Here is a 16205-nt window from a genome sequence, read left to right as displayed (position 1 = left end):
CCATAACCTTCCAGTCTTTCCTCTCCATCCAAAGCCAACTGTCTGCAGGTGACAGCCACCCCAAATGTGTCTTTTGGTCCTTTCGTGGTGTTTCTGATTGTTACCAAATAGATCACAGCCTGTTTCCCAACAACAGGGATCATTCACTTCTCAATGAGCCAAGAACCAAATTAATAGCAACAATCAGAGAGAGAGAGAGAGAGAGAGAGAGAGAGAGAGAGAGAGAGAGAGAGATTTATTCAATGTGGAATTTTAAGAAAAGGAACAAATAGATTCAGTGAGTTTCACCCAAGTCTGCCTTCAGGGTCCTGACATTTAGAGTTATGCAGAGGTGAGAACTACACATATCTAAACAGGCCTAGTCAAGACCCCTTCCTGCAGTTTCTGATCCATCACTGATTTGGCTCCAGTATCCCTCAAGGTGATGACTTGTAAAGTTCTCTCTCTGGAGGAAGTTTTGTTTAGGCTGGCTCAGCTTTAGGCTTTCCCTAGTTCAGCATGAGATTCCTAAGGGTATTGTAATGTGAAGTTAACACACAGCTCTAAAATCAAACGGAGTAAGAGATTTCTTTTAGAGCTAAAATATAAGTGACCGTGGTCCCTGGAACAGACTTGTAGCTCTTCCCAAATACACTGTTCCAACATGAAAATAGTTTCATGGAGTTTTTATGGTAACAGAACAAAGAGTGCCACAAATCAAGGCACTTTAAAAATACATTGGTGGAGCTGGGCGTGGCAGAGCACACCTTTAATCCCAGAACTCAGAAGGCAGAGCAGGTGGCTTTCTTGAGAGTTCGAGGCCAGTCCAGTCTACAAATCAAATTCCAGGACAGCCAGGGCTACACAGAGAAACTCTGTCTCAAAAACAAAACAAAACAAAACAAAAAACAAAACAAAACAAAACAAACATTGGTGGAAACAGAGAGGTAGTTACAGGGAGATGGGGGATTTTAATAGGCACCAGATCTTTTCTGATAGCACCCTTTAAAAAAAATATTTTAGGTTTATTTTATGTGTATGAGTGTTTTGTTTGCATGTGTGCATGTACCGCATGATTCATGGTGTCAGCAGATGTCAGAAGAGGGTGTCAAATCCCCAGGAACTGGAGTCACAGGCAGTTGTAAGCTACTGTGTGTCCTGGCGGTGCCTATGCCGCTGAGCCACCTGTTCAGCCCTGAGATGGCAGTCTCGGTGGAGACTAGGGTTGTGCTAGGTTAGTACATTCCCAAGGTTTTTATCTGTTTATCAGGATGTTAGGTCCAACACAGACGTGGGCAAGTGTGGGCCTGGGTACCAGAGGTTTTCCACGGAGATCTCTGTCCAGGCCAGGTGGGAAGGCTCCAGCAAGGGGAAGTGAGTGTGGGCAGGGAGACGAAGTGTCTGCCATGCCTTCCAGGTCTCTCAGTAACTCCAAGCCTCTCTGAACTGAGTCGGGTCAGGCTGGGCCAACAATCCAGTGAGGAGTGCGGGCAGGACCGTGGGTGGCTCTTCGGGAGAGAAGCTCTCTTCCCAAGTGTTACATACAGCTCTTGGAACAAAAGGCTCAGACAAGGGAATAGTTCTTGCAAACCTTTAATCCCCTGCCTCGCTTTAGCCTTATACACAGTTCTGGGGGTGATTCAGGGTTTGACAGCAGGCACCTCTCATTGGCTTGGACTGAGAGTTTGGGGAAAATCTTATTTGCATGTGGGAAGGCTTGGTGCTATTCCTAAGTGGCTGATAGCCATGCCTCTCCTGTGGGGGTTGTGGGGGCCAGGTCCAGGAAACATAAGAGAACTCCTTCTGTCCCATGTAAGTGAATTACCACTACCAGTCCCAGGGTTCAAGATCTAGCCTCAACTGGAAATCAGGCTGTCTGCATGTAGCCCATTGCCCCACAGGCAAGGAATAACTGTTTGGTAAGCTAAAGATCACCCAAGATAAACTGTAACTTAGCACTGAAGCTGCAGTCTTTCAAATGCTGCCCAAACCTGGAGTTCAAGGCAGGAGCCTTCACAGGCAGCATCTCTTCAGGAACCGTGGCTCACAGGTCCATGTGTCAATGGTCTGATAGCTAGTGAGGGACACGAGTGTTTCTTTAGGAAGTATACATCCCTGTCAGGCTGATGCACTACTGTACCTGGTACATAATGTGCTGGGTTACTGTATGTAATGCTGGGTCCAGGGCTCTGGGATACAAGGTAACCACTCTGCCAGCTGAGCTACAGCCCCACTCTATGTATCTGTCTTTAGTCTCACCAAGAGGAAAACAGACCAATGTTCCTTTCCAGCTTGCTGTGCTCATTCCATCACCAAGACTCAGGAGCACTCCCAGAAATGAGTTTGGGTAGCTTTAGGCTGAGGAACAGGCGTCTTGGGGGTGAGGAGAGGGGGGTTGTAATCAAGTGTTGCAAGAACACTATTGGAAGGCTACCTGTGACTTAAAAATAGCAAATGGCTTGATTATGCCTATGGGTCTCAGATTTCCAGGTCAGTTTATCAAAACTGATTGTGTTCAGTAAAGGGAATCTGGGGGGACACCAAAGCCCCCTTCCTTTGGTGCCTTCCTGTATGTGGCAAAACCACCCTCAGGACCATGTGCCTATGTAGCCTGAGCATGTTTTCCTTTCTGGGCTCTGCTATTTCCTTCAGTGGACTCCATGAAAGTTGTCATACTGGCCTGGGACATCCTTGGCACTTTTGTGTCCCATACCAGCTGCGACCTGAATGTGTCCACCTCAGGTGCTGATTCTTCTGTAAGAGTCTGACTCACGCGCAGTATTTTTGAAGTGTTTGAAAAGCACAGGAACACAGGCCTCCTTGTTCTCTGCGACGCTAGAGAGCCTGGAACCTTAGACACTGGTTGTCCGATTCGTTCATCATCATTGCAGGGAGCCAGGAGGTCGCTGGTATGTGTCTGCAGAGAGTATTTTTTAAAGGAACAGGACTTATGGGGTTGTGCTTACTGAGTACGCTAGAGTGTTGTTTCTCAGATCTGTGTTTAGGTAGGGGTCCCACGAGCATGTTTGGTAGAGACATGAGCTGTAGACTTTCCCCACAGGCAGTCCAAATCCAAGTATCATGGATCATCCAAACAGGGATCAGCAACAGAAAGCTCATTTTTAATTTGCAGACACAATAACATTTCGTGATGGTGAAAGGCAGAGCTGGATGGTGGGGCTTCATAGGTTACTCTGCCTTCATCTTGCCTTGTGTTGTGAATTAAATGTATGCGTGACTGTGGGGTCCCGTCTCCTCAGCCCCTGCAGTTCTGAAAACTCCTTTGCATAGTCCAGCTGAAGAGATATTCCCTTAGGGATAACAAATCACAAAGGAGTTTATTTTAAGACAGTTTGTTAGTATACATATACTTTTATCCTTTGTTAGAGACCAAGGTGAATTTGTATGCAAATGAGGACATGTTTTTCTGCATTTTATTCTATTCTATTTTGTTTTTTCAAAACAGGATTTCTCTGTATAGCCCTGGCTGTCCTGAAATTCCTTCTATTAGACCAGGCTAGCCTCTAACTCTGCCTCTCAATTGCTAGGATTAAAGGCATGCACCAACAGCACCCTGTTATTTTTCTTTTAAATTAAATTACAATTATACAATTTTCCTTTTCTTTTTCCTCCACCCAATCCCTCTCAGTCCCTCTCAAATTCGTTTTTTAATTGTTATTATTATATGTATAAAACACATAAATCTATAAATACAGTCTACTGATTTATTTAGCGTTAGTTGTATGCATAGTATTTCAAGGCTTTCCACTGGTATGGGATAACCAATTAGGGCTGATCCCTGGGGAAGACTAATTTTCAGCTTTCCTTGGTTGTCTGCAGTTCTTTGTTTAAGGGTTGGGTCCCGTGGATTCCCCTTCCCTGTTTGCATGTTAAAAGACATTTTTCTTCCATTCTTTAGCAAGAGCTATATGAGCCCAGCCTTCTCTGGGCAGACTCTTAAAATATCTGCAGTCAGCAGCCTCTTAAAGAGGAATGTTAATTGTTACCATGATGTCAAAGAGGCCCCAGGAGAAGGGCCTGGGCCAAACTCAGCCTGTCACTCTCTCAGTGGCTGAGTGTGAGATAGACAAGGCAGAAACACAGAGAACTTGTACCTCTCCGTTCCCCCAAACAGCTCAGTCAGGAGGGCAGGCTGGGGCTCTGCAGCAAGGCTCTTACCAGCCGAGGACAATGGCCTTCCAGATGTTAGCACCAAAGTGAGAAGTAGATCCACAGAGAGTGGTGCTTCAGTTTCCTTGCCTTTGCCTTTACCAAACCAGAATTGGGATGTCAGGAGTTTCAGAGGAGGACCCAGAGGTTCTGGGCCCCCAGGGTCTGCCAGCGATGGGCGGAGCCTGCTTAGCTACCATGGACAAAAAACTTAATGTGCTGACTGAGAAGGTCGACAGACTCTTGCATTTCCAAGAAGATGTCACAGAGAAGCTGCAGTGTGTGTGTCAAGGCATGGACCACCTGGAACAAGATCTGCATTGGCTGGAGGCTTCCCGGGAGTTGGGTCTGGCAGGGCCGGGCAGCACTCCCCCAACTACCGCTCAGGCTGCGTGGCCTGAGGTCCTGGAGCTGGTGAGGGCTGTGCGGCAGGAGAGTGCCCAGCATGGTGCCAGGCTCGAAGCCCTCTTCAAGGTGGTGGTGGCTGTGGACAGGGCTATTACTTCGGTAGGGTCCACATTCCAGAATTCCAAGGTGGCTGATTTCAGCATGCAAGGAACGGTGCCCGGGAGGAAAGGCAGTCTGGCCGATGGCCCTGAGGAGGTTGGTTCTGGATTCCCTGCCCTGGCTGGAGTGGTTTCTGGAGCCCCTGATGGGGAACCGGGTCAGGAAATGATTCTTAGGAGAGCTGGAGACAGTGTTTCCTTGTGTATTCTGTGTCTTGTAGAGAAAATGAAAGATGGAAATTTAAAGACCATAGACGGATTTCCCCATAGCCCAGTGATCCCCACTCTCTTCAAAAACAAAAAGAATGAGGTGGTAGTCCAGAGTGGGTCCTTGGGCAACTCCAGGCAACAGAGACTTGAGGGACAAACTAACTGTGAGCGTTCTGAGGTCCGTGCTGACGTCCGACCTCAGGGAGAGGAGGGTGCGGAGAAAGAGGGAATGGGAGCAGCGGCGCTGATTTAATGACTTGTATAGCTGTCAGGTCAAGTGCTCTCTCTCTGTCTCTCTCTGCCCGAGGATTCTCATCATTCTTCCTTGCCATTTCTTCTATCTCTCTTTTCATTTTTTCTTCTCCCTTTTTATTTTTTCCTTCTCCAGACTAGAGAGTCCGAACCCAGTCTTGTATTTACTAAAGCCACATCCTCAAGGCTTTGAACACTGTTAATAATTTCTTTTAGAAATCCTTAAATTTACATAAATTTATGAATCCTGGATCATTAGTTCTAACCCCCGTTTCCTTAAAACAGAAACTAAGCACAAAGCAAAAGCACATTTCCTCACAGTTTTTACATGGCCTGCTCTACACGGGAGGCTGGGCACAGCTCTCTCGGTTTCCTAGTCTGCAGACGTCAGTCTTTAGTAACTACTTCCATGTAAGAACAGAAGGTGACAGACTATTAAGGTGAAAATGATTTCTAACAACGTTTTCTAATTTATGCAAATACAGTAGGCATTGTCGTCTTCAGTCCTTCAAGGAGCTAGAAGAACGACTTTTTATATGCTTGTACCTCATCTGTTAATTCTCTAATCTTTGTTTCCTCATCCTAGCAACCCCATAGCCTCATGTTGGAGGACCGTAGTGCCTTCAGTAAAGAGCCTTCTCCTTAGTTTTCCTGAGTGTAGGAGTGAGTTCCACCCCTTGTGGGGACATACTTCTGCTACAGGGTACTTATTTACATAGCACATTGTATTAGGAACTATACCGTACAATGTATAATGTACAGACCATTTAAAATTTATAGGAGGATCTCCAAGGCTGGAGGTAAATGCTACATTTCCTGTGTTGTCCTGGATACTGTGGGGTGAATGTGCTTTAAGGTGCTTTTTTTTTTTTTTTTAAGTGTTTTTGAAGTTTATTATATTGAAATATTTAAAATACACATAAGACCCCATTTTTCATGCATCGGAATGAGAAGAAGAATGGAAGAGAATTTAAATGTTGGATAATGTGCTTTTTAGAGGCAGTTAGAGTTCTTATCCTTATGGGAGAGGATCAAGTTGGAATGAATGGTATTGCTTAAAGGGGCACTTACCCAGCATGCACAAGGTCCATGTTTGAAACTCAACACTACAACAAACAAACAAACAAACAAGTAGACGGGCTATCTCAGAAACACAATCTTGTTATTATATCACCAAAGTAAATAATTTTGCTATTATTTGAACTTATTTTTCAATCATCCCCGAATGTCTTACATTTCTTAAGATTCTTAGTTTCTTTATTAAATCAGGCCCAAATGAAGCAATTGGTGGTATGTCTTATAAAGCTAATTCTTCTTTTAAATTCATAAAAGCCCCAAGAGATAACAGAAAGATATATTTTAAAGCTTTAACATCTTTTACTAACAGATGAAACATGGTTTAAAACCTTTTACATTTTCAGTGAACTGCCTGTTCATGCACGAATTTTCCTATTTTGTTTTACACCTTTTTCTTATTTATTTATAAAAGGTATTTGTAGACTAATAGAATTAACTGCACTGTAACTATATAAGCATTTGGGAACAGGGGAAGAACTGTCTTTTCATGCTTGCCACGGTGTATACATGAGGTGGTGGTCAGCGTTGGTGGTCAGGGCAATGCCTGTCTGCATTGTCCCACTGTCTGTCTCTGGTCTTTGTGTTTAACTCACATTATCAGTGACTGTCTGCTGGTTTGGGTCCTATCTTCCAGTTAGAATGTCAGATTTTAACTGGATCATGACATGAAGTTTTTATGTGTCAAGGAGGAAGTGCAGTTCAGAGAACTCTGTGAACTGAGGCTCAGCCATGGGTCTTTAACATATTCTTACTGCCCAAATCTAGACTCCAGAGACATCTAGAGACCCCCTTTTTGTCTCTTAAGAGAATAGGGGTGTAATAATCATATGTAGAACTGAACTACATCCTGACATTATTAAATCTGGAAATTATGTCAGGGCTTGGTTACTTTCTTTATATTATATTTTGGTGGTAGTGCTGGGGATCAACCGCAGGACACTGACCACTGCCTCATGTATACAAGACAGGTGTCCTGCCTTTGGACTGTAGTCCCAGCATACCACCTACTACCTGCTTCATCTTCGAAAGTGCTCACTAACCTTAATTTGGTTGTAATAATGAATTAGATTATCATAAGTAGCCAGCTGCCTTCATCTTTGGGCTCAATTGCAGGTGGGCCCAACACAGTCAGGCTGTTCAGGACATTAGCCCTCATAAGTGGGTGGACACAGGAGCCCTCCTGTACTGAAGAAAAGGAGGGAAAGGACAGACTGAGCCAACAGGGTCTGCCTCAGGACAGTCTGTACAAGTTGACCTCTACTGATGAAGAAGTCTGTGGAAAAGCCTCTAATTTCCAAAACAGGAGTAGCAGGATAGATCCTGCAGAGGAAGGAAGAGGTGTGCTATCTGCTGCACAGGTCTGGGTCACACTGATGACATGAGGATCATAACAGCTAACATAGATTTTTTTTATGTGCTGGACACTGGGTTATGTGTGGTCCGTGTTGTTAAAGAGCAAAGCTGGGCTGGCAAGATCGCTCAGTAGGTAAAGATGACTGCCACCAAACCTCATGAATTGAATTCAACCTCTAGGGCCAACATAACAGAAAGAAAGAACTTTAGCCTCTGACCTCCACACGTGCACTGTGTCACATGCACATACATGTACGAAGGAAGGAAGGGAGGGAGGGAAAGACAGAAAGAGAGAGAGGGAGGGAAAGATGGAGTAAAATTTCATGTTCTTGGGCTTAGGCAATGGCTCAGTGAGTAATGATGCTGTAATATCTGAAAGCCTGAGTTTGACTCTGGGACCCATGTTGTAGAAGGATGGAACCAATCCCTGCAAGTTGTCACGTGATCTCCATGGATGTGGCTCATGCCCTGGAGCCACAGAGGGGTGAGAAGGGGACAGGACTGAGAGAGGCACAGGAAAACAGGCAGGGGGACTTGGGAGAGGGGGAGGACTTTGGAGTACTGCCCCAGAGGACAAAGGATTTAGACCAGGGGTGGAAAAATAAACTCAATCCTAAATCAACTCAGGTCAACCACTCACGCTGTTATAGTTCTGGTTGAGACTGGCTTCTAAGGTCAACCAGAATGCCACAGTCATGGCTTGGGAGATGGGATGCCACAGTCATGGCTAATCTCAGCCTGGGAGCTAAGCAGCAGTGAGGCAGGAACCTGGCCTCTCAAATCAAACTGGCTTGTTTAAACTCTGCCTCCAACACCTGGCCAGCTCCTCAGCTTCTTACTTTCTCTTTGTAAATCAGGAGTCATCCCATTAGTTAATATCATCTGCCTTCGCTGGGCGTGGTGGCGCACGCCTTTAATCCCAGCACTCGGGAGGCAGAGGCAGGCAGATTTCTGAGTTCAAGGCCAGCCTGGTCTACAGAGTGAGTTCCAGGGCAGCCAAGGCTACACAGACAAACCCTACCTGGAAAAACCAAAAAAAAAAAAAATATATATATATATATATATATATATCATCTGCCTTCAAGGGTGGGCAGGAAGACTAGGGAACTAATGTGAAATGTTTTGAAACGTGTGTCCAGCACACAAAAGGTACTCGACTTCTAAAGCTACTTTGAAACAAAGAGTGACCAGTGTCAAGGAGCCCCCAGTGTATGGATGCTGACCACTGGTCCAGAGGGAGGCTCTGCTGTTCTTCTTTAAACCTAAAAGGTCTGCTAGAGACCAGGACCTGATATGCATATTCAAAGCCCTATACTGGTCCTGGTCTCTCTGTGGCCAGGGAGCTCTCCAGAAAAGGTTTCTATCTATTGTTGGGGACCCCAGGAGTTTTGAACCTTTGACCAGTAGAGTCCCAAGTGTGGCTCCCAGTGTGAAGTCAAAGCACAGCTCTGGTTAACAATTCCCCGGTCCCTTGTAGAGATGACCAGCCACTAACAGGCCTCTCCTGCCTCAGCCACCCAGTCCTTATTGCAGAGCACAGAGATATTAAACAGCTATTAAGGGAAGATGTATTTTATCTGCAGCAATTAAATGATTTTAATTGGTTTCCAAGACTGAAAATTTAAAGCTTTGGCTTAAAATTCTAGGGATCAGGGTGGCAGGATTCTATGTTGCACATTTGTTGAACTGGTATGGGGGTGCACACCTTTAATCAGTACTCAGGGGGCAGAAGCAGGTGGATTTCTGTGAGTCTGGTCTTTATAGAGAGCTCTGGACCAGTCAGGGATACTGAGCGAGACTCTGTCTCACAGAAAGAGTTTATAGCTTATATGTATAATTTGTTATATACAAATGATACTTTAATAGATTAATTTTTATTTAATTTTATGCCTTAATAAAATCTGATTAAAACAAAAAGCCTGATACCAGTTTCTTTTGGAAAACAAAGAAGACAAAAGGCCCAAATGACAAAACTCAGCTGGAGGCACTTCCTTAGCTCCTAAGCTGAAGTTACCCATCGGCTGTGGTGGTCCATCCCTCAAGCATGATTTGACTTTGGAATCCAGTCTCAACCAGAGCTATAGCAGCATGAATAGTTGATCTGAGTTGATGTTTTAGGATTGAGGTTTTTCTCCATTCCTGGTCTAAGCCCTTCATACTCCAGTTCAGGAGACCCCAGCTCCCTAGCCATTCAGTGATTTACTGGAAAGGTCACGGATTCTGGGTTTGAAACTAGGCTCTTCCTACCTCAGTGTCTTTATCTGCAGCATGGTATACTATATGTTCCTTAGCACTGTTATGGGTCATATGGAATAACCTAACTATATTTAAGCATGCCATAGGTAGTCCACAGATGTCTGAAGTCTGAATGACAGTGTTATTATGTGTAGTGGTTGTTGTTTTATTTTGTTTTTTAGAACAAGGAGCAAGCAGACACTGCTGGAGTGAAGCCAAAGCGTGTTCTGACTACAGGAGGTGTGCCAGCTGACCCCTCTCGGACGCTGCGGGAAGGCAAGTGGCTATACCGCTTATTTCTAACTGCACACATAATGGCGCAGAATAAAAGTACTAACCAAACCACCTGTGGGTGTGATTGCCTTAATTTTGTTTGGCTTTTTTTGAGATAGGGTCTCATGTAGTCCACACTGGTCTTGAACTCTACTGTGTAGCTGAGTTCAAACTCCACTTGAATGTCTGGTTTTCCTGCCTCCATCCCCAGAGTGATGGAATTAAGAGTTTGGCTGGACTGGTCAGTGGGTTTTTTATTCCAGCACTCGGTAGGCAGAGACAGACGGATGGATCTCTGAGTTAAAGGCCAGCATGGTCAACAGAGTGAGTTCCAGGACAGCCAGGGCTACAACAAAGATCCCTTCTCAAAAAACCAAAAGAACAAACAAAACAAGAATTTAGCTGGATTGCTTTTTTTAAAAGTTAATTCTTTTTTAAAAAACTTTACATGCCTGGCATGCTGGCACACACCTTTAATCCTGGCACACAGAAGGCAGAAGTAGGCAGATCTCTGAGTTTCAGGCCCCTCAGGGCTACACAGTGAGATGCTATTTCAAGAAAACAAAATTCTCTTTTCGAATAATATTTTTAGGGTTCTAAAGTCAAATTGACAAAATAAGGTCTGCTAAGAGAAGTCTGGCTTCTGACCTTTTTCTTTAAAGCCTTTACTTCTGATCATTTAAGAAGTCCCTATGTTTCCTGTGTGGTCCAGTCTACATAAAGACATTATAAGTAGTTGTTTGTTTACACACATATACACACTCACAAACATCCTTCCTTCTTTTCTCAGTGTGTATTGGTGTTTTGGCTGCATGTGTCTTCACGCCTGTTGTCTGAGGAGGCCAGAGAGGACATCAGATTTTCTGGGACTGGGGTTATAGACAATTGTGTAGGTGCTGGGGCTTGAACCCGAATTCTCTGGCAGAGTAGTCAGTGCTCTTAACTTCTGAGCCATCTCTCAAACTTCTGTTCTCTCATCTTAAAAATGGTGGTACACCACTCCATTGGGTGGTTGTTCCATCGTCTGGACACATTCCCGATGGCAGCGTGGGTTATGTCCAGTTTTGGGGTTTTATAGGTGTGGTACATGGGATGATTTACATATATGCTCACTCTTCTTTTCTCTGTAATCAGTGTCTCCTAAAGAGTGTTTTCACCCAGCCTGTTATCTTGTAGAGAGTAAAAAGGAGGACACACCTGTGCGAACAGTGGAGGGGCCGCCTCTCACCATCAATACGTCACTGAAGGGAGCTGACCTAACCCAGGCAGAAGCCTCACTGAGGCAGGGAGTTGAAGTTCTTGGCCCAGGCCAAGTACCTCCACCCACAGAAGCAGAATCCGGGCTTCCTGAGACAGCCAGTGAGAACACTGGAACCACCCTGGAGTTGTCTGTAGCAATCGACAGAATCAGCGAGGTCCTCAGTAACCTCAAGATGTCACAAGGTGCCAGTCAAGGGACCTCATCCAGCAAGCCTGACTGTTGGCTTTCAGAAGAGGCCACGAGGCTGAGTTCAGGGCCTCGCCCTCAGCCCCCAGGGCCACTAACTCCAGACAGTGACATTCACAGTGGTGAAGCACTTCCCAGGTAAGGATGTTCTTTTGTGTTGGGCCATGGGTATAATTAGCAACGTGGTCAATGGGCCAGTGGCACATGTTTGGTGGCCACCGCATGTAGAGAGCTACATTGGATTCACAGGGGGAAGATCTTATGTTTGGGATCCTGGGGCACTAGTGTGCACCTGCTGGTTATGAGAATTACCTAGGAATAGGGAGTTGGGGGTATAAAGAAACATCAGCCCAGAGATTCTGGCCCCTTTGGTCTGGTACCATTGGTACCATTTGGTTTTCAGGTACCACTGGGGAGTTCTTGTTTTTCACTCTAATGGGGATTAGGGTTGCAAATGACTAACCTTTAGATAAATAGTTACTTCAGCCAATGCGGTTCACAGGGCACGTTACACACTCCAGCGCTGGTGTCGCCCTCCGTGGGCATCACTTTATCCTCCCAGCATCCCCAGAGTGTGAAGGTTGTCGTGTTGCTCTTCTGATGGTGAAATCCAGGCTCAGAGTCTCACCATAGGCAAAGCTGCAAACTGAGACCAGCCTACCAAATCCGTGTGCTCTGAATGTGGAAACTGTGGTAGGAGTGAACTTTCTGTAACTCGTTGTGGGGGCCCTCAAAAGCCCCTCAGCGAGAAGGACTTTCCATCCCAGTAGCAGCCCTGAGCTGAACTTCAGACACACCAGATCTGAAGCAATTCTCAGGAAGTGAGGAGGTTACCACCTGCCCTTCCTCCCCTAGAATGTGGTTTTTTGTTTTTGTTTGTTTTTGAGAAAAGGAGATTGAAAATTAAGTGTCAGTTCTGATGGGAAGGGGCTGCTTGTATAGGTGTCCTGAGACCATATATGAACTTGGCAGCACAAAGCTTGTCATTATTTTGCAATGCCTGTGGTAGGCGTTCTGTGCTGTAGGTAAGAAGGCTTTAGAAACCGAGCACAACACAGAGCTGCACGACACAGGGGTCACTTCCTACTCCACTGGAAGAGGACACCAGACAGGCCTGCAATGTCCAATGTCCTTTCCTACTGACCACCTGGGTAATCCTCCAGCACTTGGCTTGTCAAGTTTCCTGGATCTCTCGGTCTGCAATAGGCTCAGGGTGATTTAGCTTGGATACCAACCTTCATTCCACTGCCATTGGTGATGAATATCTAGACCCAAGCACTCTTGCCCAGTGTTTAACTTAATCAGGCTGCCATGTCTCTCAGCTGCACACCACCTGTGGTCAACCTCCTTTCTCAAAGGCCTAGACCTCAAAGTGGGGCAGGGCTTTCAGCTTCTGGAGAAAAACCCTGTATTTTTCCTTTTTCCATTTTATTATGATAAAGGACATATAACATAGAGTTTACTGCTCATGTGTGTATGTATATGTGTACATGTGAACGTGTATATGTAGATGTGAGTATGTGTGTATGTGTGTGTATATGTGTATATGTATATATATGTCTGTATGTGTGTATATGTGAATGTGTATATATATGTCTGTATGATGTACATGTGTATACATGTATGTGTGTATATGTGAATGTGTATATGTATGTGTATGTGTGTATATGTGTGTATGTGTGCCTATGTGTGTGTATGTGTCTGTATGTGCATGTGTGTACATATATGTGTATATATGTGTATATGTGTGTGTATATATGTGTGTATATGTATGTGTATGTGTGTATATGTATGTGTGTGTGTGTGTGTGTGTGTAGGTGGGGATGGAGCCTTCCTCTACCACTAAAACTCCGGGCATGGAAGGTGTGGGCCACTAACTTGTAATCTTAACCAGTTTTACTTACATAATGATAGAGCTACACATTTGGAGGAAGTTAGGCTCTTCCCCAGGCCACTGTTTCTCTTACTGTCCCCACACAATGCCTCAGTCTAGCAGGAGGAACTTCCAAAACAATAAACTCTAGAAGTTCCACAGTCCAGGGAAAGCCTTTCACTTAGTGCTCTCTCAGAATGAACCCTCAAGGAACACAGGAGCACTTCATACATTCCTATACATTTCTCTCTCTTTCTCTCTCTCTCTCTCTCTCTCTCTCTCTCTCTCTCTCTCTCCCCTTTATTAATTTATGTGTTCTTCTCTCATATATTATATCCCATCCACAGTACCCTCTCCCACCTCTCTTCCAAGCCCCTCTCCCAGACCTACTCCTCCTCTGTTTCCCTTCAGCTTCCAGGGACATCAACTGAACATGGCATAGCAAGTTACACAAGACTAGTGGGAAGAAAAGGATCCCCAAAGCAGGCGAGAGTCAGAAACAGCCCCATCTCCCACTGTTAGAATTCCCACAAGAGCTGGGCATGGTGGCGCACACCTTTAATCCCAGCACTCGGGAGGCAGAGGCAGGTGGATTTCTGAGTTCGAGGCCAGCCTGGTCTACAGAGTGAGTTCCAGGACAGCCAGGGCTATACAGAGAAACCTTGTATCGAACCCCCTCCCCCCTCCAAAAAAATTCCCACAAGAACACCAAGCTACACAACAGTTTAGCTGAATACAAAGTGAATAGGTTTGGCCTCCATAGACTCCTGTGTTTGAATGCTTGGTCCATAGGGAGTGACACTACTAGGAGGTGTGTCATCAGCTGAACATCCTTGTTTTGAACCTAGGGACCATATTTCTCTCTGCCTAGGATCCCTATCAATACGCAAGAGATGGCTACTCCTGGGGAGTTGCTTGAGACCCAAAGTGGCAATCCCATTGGCTCTGCAGAAGCTCCAGGCCCTGGGACTGTGTTAGAAGACCAGATCCCTAAAGGAGCAAGACCATTTCCACCCATGCCAAAGAGGAGCAGCAACAATGGTGGCGTGAGTGCAGAGGAGGAGACAGGGCCTGGGGCTGAGCCTATGAGAGGACCGAGCTTGGCTACAAGGGACTGGAGAGATGAGACTGTTGGGACCACAGACCTGCAGCAAGGCATAGACCCAGGAGCAGTGAGCCCTGAGCTTGGGAAGGACTATGCAGCCCAGGGCCCAGAGAGAACTGAAGCTCGAAGGTTATCTTCTGCAGCAGAGGCTGCCGTTGTGGTTCTAGGTAAGTAAGTCTGTGCACATCTGTAAGGTGAGTGTCTGGAAGCCTTACTGTACCTCCCATCGATGACGTGGTTCTAAGAAAGTGTAAGGCTCTGGATAGTAAGTTTTGGTGCTAGAGTCCAAGATATAGAAATGTGAAGGACTAAACTTGGACCTTAAATCGGCTTTGGTGGTTGGGAAGTAGGAGCCTCTGTGGCTGAACTGGGTAGATTTCTCAAAGCAACTTCCCTGCTTGAGTGTTCCTTTGACATTAAGGCAGGTAAGAATGCAGAAAACAGGAGGGCTAGGAATGTGGCTCATTGGTGGAATGTTTGCCTAGTATACATAGAGCTGAAGCCCCGGGTTTGGTCCCTATACAACATACACACAAACACACACATACACACAGTAATAAAATTAAAGAGAAAAACCCAATCCTAAATGCCTCCCCTCTCCTCCCCCCACCCCCCTCTTCCCAAGTGCGAGCTGCCCTTTGCTTTCCCCTCTCCGTGCATAACCCTCGCCACATCCCATGCCCTGAGAGATGCCCACCCTGGGCTCCACCACAGGCTCTCCTACCCTTGGGAATCTGAGATCAGCTGTGTGGGGACCCAGGCTGAGAGGGGAAGACGCTGTGTTTTCTTTCCAGCCTCCTTCCTCACACTCCTGACTATTTCCTTTGCCTTTAAATACAGCCTCCTCTTCGTGAAAATCTGCTCACTGACCCATTGTGCTTGGCTGCTTTTCCTGCCAAATGTGTGGCTCCATCGGAATGATTCTAGAGACAGGGCTTTGACATTCTGGGGCCGTAAGGAGGGCAGTGGGCTTGCCATCTGGTAGCTCAATTGACATTTAGGATGGGAAGCTACCTGAAGGAGACTCGCAGAAATTTTTGTTGTCTCTCTGCAGATGACAGCGCAGCACCCCCAGCCCCCTTTGAACACCGGGTAGTGAGCATCAAAGATACCCTGATCTCAGCAGGCTACACAGTATCCCAACATGAAGTCTTAGGAGGGTAAGTGCAGCGTCTGCTTGGGTGAGGGGCAGAGGCTGTACCACTGAGGCTGACCTGCATAGAGGAGGAACAGAGGTTCCTAGGGTGTGATGGCTCCATGTGTAAGGGAGGAGAGGTCCAGGAGGTCCTCAAAGTAGGACATCCCAGAGGTAGCAGGAGTGCCAGGCATGGGTGTGGTAAATAGGCTGGCATGATATGGAATGGATAAGGAGCATAGTCCCATATCCAGAATAGCCCATGGTAAAGTGAGAATGCTTTCCTTTTCTTTCTTTCTTTCTTTCTTTCTTTCTTTCTTTCTTTCTTTCTTTCTTTTCTTTTCTTTTCTTTTTTCTTTTCTTCTTCTTCTTCTTCTTCTTNGGCTGTCCTGGAACTCACTTTGTAGACCAGGCTGTCCTCGAACTCAGAAATCCGCCTGCCTCTGCCTCCCAAGTGCTGGGATTAAAGGCGTGATTCTTTCCTAATCACTGATAATTTCTTAGCTTCAGCTAATCAACATCAATTGTCCCAGTAACCGTGTCTATTCTAAAGCCAGTCACATGGCTGAAGCTGCCAAGCTCTGCTGCTT

At 45.8% G+C, this 16205-nt stretch overlaps 1 protein-coding gene across 2 annotated transcripts in view; it reads left to right on the top strand.

Annotated features, from left to right (window-relative positions):
* Mylk3 (myosin light chain kinase 3) overlaps positions 1-16205 on the top strand; it is a 50994-nt gene that overhangs the window by 14013 nt on the left and 20776 nt on the right. The window contains exons 1-5 of one of the 2 annotated variants that reach the window (XM_021220570.2): positions 4058-4752; positions 9965-10058; positions 11232-11640; positions 14247-14647; positions 15535-15640. In XM_021220570.2, the coding sequence (XP_021076229.1) occupies positions 4267-4752; positions 9965-10058; positions 11232-11640; positions 14247-14647; positions 15535-15640 (1496 nt within the window). In that variant the 5' untranslated portion in view covers positions 4058-4266. Of the gene's footprint in view, positions 1-4057; positions 4753-9964; positions 10059-11231; positions 11641-14246; positions 14648-15534; positions 15641-16205 lie in introns of those variants that run through there. The other variant, XM_021220572.2, reaches the window with a different exon arrangement.

This window comes from Mus pahari, chromosome 20 (genome assembly GCF_900095145.1).
Source record: "Mus pahari chromosome 20, PAHARI_EIJ_v1.1, whole genome shotgun sequence".
Taxonomy (NCBI): domain Eukaryota; kingdom Metazoa; phylum Chordata; class Mammalia; order Rodentia; family Muridae; genus Mus; species Mus pahari.
This window is presented reverse-complemented; position numbering and strand designations above follow the sequence as displayed.